Source organism: Mizuhopecten yessoensis, unplaced genomic scaffold (genome assembly GCF_002113885.1).
Source record: "Mizuhopecten yessoensis strain PY_sf001 unplaced genomic scaffold, ASM211388v2 scaffold11047, whole genome shotgun sequence".
NCBI classification, from domain to species: Eukaryota; Metazoa; Mollusca; class Bivalvia; order Pectinida; family Pectinidae; genus Mizuhopecten; species Mizuhopecten yessoensis.
In genome coordinates this window covers 533,697-543,686 of record NW_018408852.1, presented here as the reverse complement: position 1 = coordinate 543,686, position 9,990 = coordinate 533,697, and the positions used below count along the sequence as shown (strand labels likewise).

Below are 9,990 nucleotides of genomic sequence, written 5' to 3'. Positions count from 1 at the left end.
TTTAGATGGGTTTTTTTTTTTTTTTTTTTTTTTTTTTTTTTTAAGTTCTTCGGTTTATAGCCTACATTTAAAATGTTAATTCATAGGCCATATATAACTTGTAGCCGGACTTTAAATAGCTATACCATCTTGTACCTGATTGGATGTTGATTGATATGCAATCAGTAAGAAAATATTGCCTTTCGCAGTGTTCTACCTTTACACCGATACAAAACACTTGCAACTTATTCCACCTCAATGCAGAAACTGCATAGCTTAAGATTTCAACAAAACTGACAGCTGTTCCTCCAAGTGACATTACTAGGGCACCTCAGTATAAGGACAATGGAATGCTATCCTACATCTTTTTATTTAATATCTAAAGCGTAAAAAAAAATGTTTTAAACATTTTCTGAATTTAAAATTATGATTTCAATTAATTTGAACTATTTCAACATTTGAGAAAATAAGTAAACAAGTTTCAAAATTTAAATTTGATTTCAGTCCTATTTTTAAATCTTAAATGAAATTTTTAAAACTTAAATGAATTTTAGTTTTAGAATTCAAAGTTTGAAATGAGCTCATTTTTTTGTTAAAGATGAAGTGGTCAAGACTGTCATCGGTTATTTAAGTTAAGCTGGATTTTTCTGTCAAACGTTCATTCATTTTGACATGCAATTATGTGCAAAGCGATAGTCAATAATAGCCGGAAGCAAGCACGAAAATAAATGGTAAAAATATTCTACATTTTTGTTTCTGTGGCTGTCGGAAAATTAAAGAGACCAAATCTTGTGTCCGACAATAACATGTTTCTGTGTCTTTTAAACACTGTAAAGTTTGATACTGTCATGGCATTCTGTCGACAGGTCTTATGTAGATATACAATAAATTGACTGCTTTCATTGACCTGCTTAAGCTTGCTGTAACCCACTTCCAGTCACCTGAGTAGCAATGAGTGCTGAAATGTCAGACACATACTGTATACATATGTAGCTGTTTAATTGCTGTAAACAGATCACAGGTGTGTAATCACCCAGCCATCACCTCCTGTACAAGTCTGTATGCCTGACTACATACACTCCGTTTCATAAATGGCAGTTGGTGGTTGTCGATCTGTGTATTGCAATGAACCTGAGACAGCTGTCCATCCAATATGTTACCAGACTGCTTCGACTTGACTTAACCTTTGTTCCTTTACACTTTATGTGCATACAATGTTGATGTCTTGTACATATGTATCAACACACATCATATATATATGTAAAAGAAGTGCATGAATTAGGTTGCCTTACAAGCGCCAGCTGTAGGGAATTTAGCCCTTTAGCTCAGTGGTAGAGCATCGGGCTGGATCATTCCTGATATATGTGTATCAATTCATATAATGTTGTAACATACCTATACCTAATATTTGCAGAAACCAAAACCAAAGGGTTTGAGCAACTTTTTAATTATTTCTGAATGAATTTATCGATAGTTTCTACTACACACTATCTCTCATGATGTAATATTTACATTTTATTGTAGTCCCTCTAGATAACAGTACCAACTGAGAATGTTGTTATGATTCAATAAAAGCAAGTGAGTAGTAATATTAACAATACAAGATGTATTGTTATGTGACCTCTGACCTCACTATATAAACACAACAGTCAACCCCTGCCTGCCCAATCACCAAAAAACACAGATTTTTTTTATCAACGGTTTAAAAACATATAAATATATATATATATATTTTTCTTCAAAATCTGTGTTAACAATTATAAAGTCACAATTTATTAAATAAGGGTGCTGAAAAATAAACACAGCACAATGTCTCCATGCCACGGCAACTAATACAGGTGATGTATGACTGCTGAGTTTTGAATCAAGGAACATCATGTTTATGTTGGGTCACTGAAGTGAGTCTGCTATTAGATCCTATAATAGGTAATTTTCAACAGAACAGAAATAATCGCTGTCTTCTACACTAGCGTCCATTGCAAGTGACGAAGCAGGTCAAATCATCCTGGCTCGTCAGCCAGTCCCCTCAGCGACAGTAACAATTGCCTAATGCTCCAACAACGAGCTAGTCCCGTTCAGTCGAATTCAGTCAACAGCATCTTTTAAATCGTCATATTGTTTCTTAGAAACTCCACATTTCAGGGATGCACTTTCAATTTCCAATCACCCATCTCGTTGACATTCCAACCGTCTTGTAAGCTGATGAGATAATAGCCACTGCACAACCGTTGTTTACCTTCGCGAACACAGACTGACTTTTTCTAACCAAGATATTTTACAGAGAATTTTTTTCTCAACTTAAGATCTACTGTCAATTTTAAAGATAATCAACGCTTGTTGAAGATGCTCAGGTATGTAAATTAAATGAATAAAAAAAATGCAAAGTTGAACTCTTTGTTTATTTGTCAACTGTGTATTTCGTCACTTTTGACGATGCATCATCTTTCCTGCATAAAAGGCTGTTCAATTAATGTTGTTTCTAGGATGGTGTATTTAGGGGATAGTGCGTTGTTTTGAGTGGCTATACTGGCGATTATAGAACATGAAATTTGTGTTTGAACTCGAGACCGATAGGTCGTGAGTTTAAACCAAATTTCATGTTCAAATCGCCAGTATAGACACGAAAAACAACGTACTCTCCCCATTCTAACACACCTTAACAAAGACACTACGCTAATATGTTTAGAAACATTGTATTTCCTTGTACGAAGTACGTAGTAAAGTACTCTGTGACCTGAACTGGCAACGTGTCATTCTGCAGCGGACTGACCAATCGGAAAGAAGCTTTCAAAAGTCGGTCATTTGGCCCCGCTCATACTGGCGAGCGCTCGATCTGTATGTTGACGAGGCGTAATATTTGGATTGCTCGTGAACGTCCTGTTACCAAAGTTTATACAACACATTTGGATTAATATTGACCAAATTCTTACATTCCCATGTCAGTTTGCATACCAATCTGTGCTTATCGACGAAATTCATACGACACAATAATGAATTGTTTTATTTGATTTCGGATCTAACAAGATGCCTTCACACGGATGGAACGAACGTTTCAATAATAAATGGAGGTAAGAACAAGGAATGTTTCTTGTTTTAACTTTTTAATTCATTCAACAAAAACATTTCACCGGTCGTTTCTGTTATGTTGCCTGCTAGCCTTTTCAGCTGGATTTCGCAAAGAGGAGAGCTTGACGCCATATTGTTTTGGTTAGAAACAGGGCGTGGATTAAGTGTGGTGGGAGGAGCATAACATGATTGATCATGATTCTATTGCAGATTAGAACATGGTCCGTATCCAATCAAAACATGCAAACAAACGAATCGTGTTAGAATACTGTTTAGCGTAAAAAAAACTTTTTTTCTCTCTTAATTTCAAATAATGAAAGTGAATGTAATAGAACGTAAATTATGGAATATGTTTGAATGGAGCTGAGTGCCTTGTATGCACACTGAAGTCGGTTAGAGAGCCAGCATCTTGTCAGAAGTACCTTATGTATCACTACTCCATATATTTATTCCTCCCTGCTTCATTCAGTCACTATCTAATATCAGCCATATGACCCATACTGGTACAGTTTAGGTAATTCAACTTGGGTACCAGGGTTCTGTCCCACCCGCTGTTCTTAACCCTTTCACCCCTATGTAACTTTAATAGACTCTACCATGCATTAATATAGAGGGGTCCATTATGGTCTACAGTGGTGAAAGTCTGAGAGCCGTTCTCAGTCCTTCTCTCAGTTGTTCTCCTTTGGTCGTTTTTCCGCCCTTCTCATTTGGGGTCATTTGTTTCCTCTATTTCTTTCTATCTATATCAAATATCCAATACCATCATCATTCTATATATCTTCCCTTATAACCTATGCTCCCTTCCTTTCTTTCTGTCTAATTACCCTTTCACCCCCATGTAACTTTAGTAGACTCTACCATGTTTTGATATGGATGAGTCCATTATGGTCTACAGTGGTGAAAGGGTTAAACTCAAATTGAATGTTTGATAATGTAATACCTATCGCCCCTTCTTTTTATGAAGTGAAATGTCCTAATCTAGCTCCAGACAACATGTGCTGACGCTTAACTCATTCACCCCTGAAATTTAATGATGAACTATTCCAACCTTTGAATTAGAAGAGTTCAAATGTGTCTTCAGGGGTTAATAAGTTAAAATGAGTAGTTATTATATCTGTCAGTAATCTTATTATATCTTCCCTCACTCGTTCCTGACACGCCTTTCCGTAACTATACGACGCCTTCCGGTAGCTTTACGATGGTTTATGGTCTCCCGACATTTAGGTATACTTTCCCAATAACTAATCCAGATCGAAATTAAACTCCAAATAACACAGTCCTATTGTTCACAACTTTTCTGGCAGAGCTTACTTTGTTGCAGAGGTCATTACTTTCATGACATCGTAGATACCGTTGACCTGTTCTATTTATCATTAAACAAGCCTACACAATACATTGGTAAACACAACCTTGTTCCAGGAAGTCTCATGCTTGATTATTTTATAATGTTCAATAGAAATCCATTAGTAACAAATGACAATCACGAGATTAGTGGAAAATAACTTCATAAAGTACATATTACCAACTTTGTCACAATGATAAACCATTTACTGTGGCCTGGTACATGTCTTGTACTGCACACAATTTTTATTCTATATTTAGAACAAGTGACAACATGGTTCACAGCACGTTGGAATATAAGCTCGCTGAGATGTATCGAACTGTATAGGTAAACACCTGTTTTATGGAACTGTATAGGTAAACACCTGTTTTATGGAACTGTATAGGTAAACACCTGTATTATGGAACTGTATAGGTAAACACCTGTATTATGGAACTGTATAGGTAAACACCTGTATTATGGAACAATATGGGTAAACACCTGTATTATGGAACAGTATAGGTAAACACCTGTATTATGGAACTGTATAGGTAAACACCTGTATTATGGAACAATATATGTAAACACCTGTATTATGGAACAATATAGGTAAACACCTGTATTATGGAACAATGTAGGTATAACACCTGTATTATAGAACTGTATAGGTAAACACCTGTATTATGGAACTGTATAGGTAAACACCTGTATTATGAAACTGTGTAGGTAAAAACCTGTATTATAGAACTGTATAGGTAAACACCTGTATTATAGAACTGTATAGGTAAACACCTGTATGATAGAACTGTATAGGTAAACACCTGTATTATGGAACTGTATAGGTAAACACCTGTTTTATGGAACATCCTTGTGCGACGTGTGGGAGACAATGTATATCCATATAAATATATCACATATTAGAAGTCTGATATAAATATATCACATATTTGGAGTCCCATATAAATATATCACATATTTGAAGTCCCATATAAATATATCACACATTTGAAGTCCCATATAAATATATCAGACATTTGGAGTCCCTGATGATTAAATATATCACACATTAGGGGTCCCGGGGCCCATAAATATATCACATTTTGAATCCCATTTACATAATAAAAAAAATTGTAGTCATATTTAATTATACCACACATACAGATAAGATCGAGTCCTATTTAAATATGCTATACATATATAGTCCCTTAATTTAACTACACTCTGTAAAAGGTTTAAAGGCATATGATTTAAATCAAAGTTTGTGCATGAGGATTAATGAAGATATATTTGACGTTCTCATAGGACATCATTATTACTGCTAGCTGATTAGCCATTGACTTTATAAAAGGCTTTTTGACTATATATAGCACACACACTACACGTATATAATTATTAACACTACAGTAGATATATATAGGACTGGGAAGTGCACTGTCTACCTAAATACATAGTCTAAATAATGATATATTTTTTATAATTAAGGAACACATTTCTGATATATTCAAACAAGAATGTTTTGAAAAAATAACATCTTCTGCAAAAGGTGCACTTTTACAGTTTTATTTGTCCAGATCTATCAATATTAATTATGTAAAACATCTTTGTAAAATAAGACTACTATCAGCACACAAATTAAATGTTGAATGTGGCAGGGATAACAATATCGAAAGAGGAAGCAGATTGTGTACATTATGTAATATGAATGAGGTAGAAGATGAATTTCATTTCATTTTGAAATGTCCTTGTTATGCTGACGTAAGAGCTAAATTCATCATAAAATATTATGTAAACCGTACTAGCATGTTTAAATTTATCCAACTGCTAAACAGTAATAGTTTATCAGAAATTAGAAATTTGGGTAAATATCTAAGTGCATGTGAACAAGAAAAGGTCTCAACTTCTTTAATTGGTGGTTACTGTTGATCACTCTCCACTATATTATGTACAAATATAATACCTAGACATATTATGTATGCATGGGTGTAAATTGTCTTGTACTGCATGTATATATGTTTAACTAATAAGTAGGACGACTTAATGTAGTAATAAACTTGTAAACCTATAGACTGACCTAGTTACCAGTACAGGTAACACCACATTCTATATATAGTACTACAATCTTCTACAAACACGTAATAATTCCAATGCTGTTTATTATTTTTTTTATTTTTTTTAAACGCAGTTTATGTAATAGATACAATATTGCTAATTGTTCTTTTTAAACATGCCTTAGACTAATTTGGCCTTGCGGCGACGAATCCATGATTACCATAAGAATTATGCTATTTACATATATAGCTGCGATGTGGGTACATGCATACATGTCAGCCTCACAGCAGTTATGTAAAGCAATAAAGATTAAACTGAACAGAAAATCTCACATCTGGCATAATTTTATTTTTTTCTGACAAATTTCATATACATGGACACATGTATAGTATACATGACTTTTAATTCTTGTCATGAGCCACTCAATCTACCTGTATGATATAGTACTAACTGAATATTGTCGGCAATTAATTAACTGGACATCTGTTCTGTCATTCGTCCAATTAAACACTTATAGTAAGATTTAGAAGACGGAAGGCAATGGAGATTGTGACATATATGTGCTGTAAAGAATGTGCCAATAATAGGTAAAATTTCTCTGCTAGGACTGCATGGTGACAGTTGGATTTCACTAGGAAAGATAATAAATAAAGTGTAGAGTGATGATGTGTTATCTGTAAGTAGCTATAGCCAGGTGACAATCTACTTACCTTCTGTACTGTCAGCTGGTGTATCCAGTTCGATAATGCCTACATCTGTACTCCAAACCATCCTACATAGTCCCTACACTGGACAGACACCTCACTTCTAAACCACAACACCAGTTTATGTGTTTGTGTACAAGTTACCTCCCTTGATCTCCTTCATTCATGCATGCGTACCATTAAAATTGAAATTGCAAGGATATTTTACAATTAATCCATGTTTCCCTGTAATGCATAGATGGGCAGCCATTTCTCCAGGTTCAATAACCTAGCAGACTGGGTTAGGGGTCAGTGTATTGTCCAGATCTTACATAACACACAACTGCCTGCTAGCGGTGTATACATATTAGATTAGTAGGCATACACAGAGTGCATCTATAAATAGCCTAGTTCTCCTTTGCCTGGTTCAAGGTCGGGGCAGCTGGTACTGGCCCATGAAGAGTCATTTGGTTGTAAACAGTCCATACAGGTGACCCCCCCACCCCCACCAGCTATCCCTCCCCATTCTTCTGACCCAAACAAACAGGATTATTTATGAAAATATACAATTATTTCATCTGACTGTTTAAGAACACCAGATGATATCACCTATCAGTGAAATACTTGTGATAAACGTGATCGATGCTAGTATTGATTGATGGCAGTGAGTTGACCACACTTACACAAATATTGATTGATGGAGTTGACCACAGCGAGATCATGGATAGGACACTCACAGCACCAATAACACTCACACACATTTCACTGACATTTCTTTCCAAAACAACCATATACAAATAACTGTTTACTTATAAACATGAAGGTGAACTCCTGACTTCAAAACAATTATGCTGGACATAACATTATCCTTTAATTAAAGGATGTTATGTCCAACATAATATTTTTTTGTAAAGGGCTTAAATACATGTATTAAAGGCAACGCTTTTTCTAATTCACTTGTGCATTTGTTACAATGAAATTGATTTTTGATGGCTACTATCACTTCAATGGCACATGTACACTGTCAAATTTGTCAAATGATATCCTCTTCCCTGTGATATAGGAATCAAGTAGACTTCTCCTGTATATTATTAACTACCGAGACAGAATATATGGTGTAAGAAACAAAGTCAGGTTTGACATGGTGTCTCAAAGGACGGAATCTACAGTGTTGGTGAAGGCAGATTGCATGCACTGTATCTATCAAGAAAACAAAATCTACAGTGTCAGTGAGCAGGTTTTGCTGCATCTGTCACAGATACAGAATATACAGTGTTGGTAAATGCAGGTTTCACTGTATCTGTCCTCCAGACAGAATCTACAGTGTTGGTAACATCAGGTTTCACTGTATCTGTCACCCAGACAGAATCTACAGTGTCGGTAAAGGCAGGTTTCACTGTATCTGTCACAGAGACAGAATCTACAGTGTCGGTAACAAAAGGTTTCACTGTATCTGTCAGAGAGACAGAATCTACAGTGTCGGTAACATAAGGTTTCACTGTATCTGTCACAGACAAAATCTACAGTGTCGGTAACATAAGGTTTCACTGTATCTGTCACCCATACAGAATCTACAATGTCGGTAAAGGCAGGTTTCACTGTATCTGTCACAGAGACAGAATCTACAGTGTCGGTAACATAAGGTTTCACTGTATTTGTCACCCAGACAGAATCTACAGTGTCGGTAAAGGCAGGTTTCACTGTATCTGTCACAGAGACAGAATCTACAGTGTCGGTAAAGACAGGTTTCACTGTATCTGTCACCCAGACAGAATCTACAGTGTCGGTAAAGGCAGGTTTCACTGTATCTGTCACAGAGACAGAATCTACAGTGTCGGTGAAGGCAGATAGCACTGTATCTGTCACTTAAAGCATACATTTATTTACTTAATTATGGATGTAGCTAAAGAGTAAATTTTAAAGCAACAACTGACTATATGTGCATGATTTATAAACCTTGTGAGTGCTACTTATTTGTTGTTGAATTGATGTACATGTAATTTTATCTGTTCAATTATCGATGTGTGTTTACACATAGATGTTTGGTTTAACAGAAATCTTTGTTCATGATTCAAAATATTGTTATCATGTAACAAAAATCTATTGATCGAGCTGTAATTTCACTTGTGAATTTCAAAATAAATCCCATGTTCAATCATCATGACAGCTTGAAAAACTGATATAACCGCTAATATTGAAATTAGAAGTTTCAGTTCCAAATTGATCACTTTTTAGCTCCGTGACTGCAGACCTGGTCATGTAAACATTTCCAAACTTGACCTTGAGGAAGCGAGATCGATGCAAGCTCCTGCTTGATTGGATTTCCACCATGGCACATTTGCTCCTAGATTATTAATGGGTCAACTTGATCAAGTCGTCACAATGCTGAAGCGTTTGACCGTTCAGTCAAATTTGTGCATTGTCTTTTTTATCAGACACAAGAAGGACTAACTGACCTGCTGCAATTTCATTGTTGTCGTGAAAGGACTGGAGCAGCTGTAGATTTTGTATAAAAACGAACTATAGTAATTGTGTGGGACCCCTGGTCACCTGATATATTTATACAGAGAGTTGATTTTGTTTTTAACATGAACAGAAATATCATTCAAAGTGACAAAAAAACAATAAAACCACCTTATTCAATATCTAGCATACAGATTTAAGACTGAAAAGTATTTGAAACTAGCACCTAGCTGATTCTAAACAAGGAAAATGAAGAAATTTTAGCACACTGACTCCTTTGGGCCCCACCCTACAGCCCTTGGGGTAGGGCTGGCTCAAAATTTTCAAAGTATCAAACTGTCAACTCAGGGTTATAATTCCAATCAAGTTATTAACATGTCATATTCAAAGTATCATTTGCCCTTATAAGCCATAATAAATGTTGCCCCA

At 35.5% G+C, this 9,990-nt stretch overlaps 1 protein-coding gene across 3 annotated transcripts in view; it reads right to left on the bottom strand.

The window, feature by feature from the left end:
• LOC110465002 (ecdysone receptor-like) overlaps window positions 1-9,990 on the bottom strand; it is a 188,983-nt gene that overhangs the window by 33,094 nt on the left and 145,899 nt on the right. The window contains exon 1 of one of the 3 annotated variants that reach the window (XM_021520547.1): window positions 7,126-7,465. The exons of the other annotated variants lie outside the window; for them this stretch is intronic. Within the exon in view, the coding sequence (XP_021376222.1) occupies window positions 7,126-7,186 (61 nt within the window). The 5' untranslated portion in view covers window positions 7,187-7,465. Of the gene's footprint in view, window positions 1-7,125; window positions 7,466-9,990 lie in introns of those variants that run through there. 3 annotated transcript variants of the gene reach the window in all.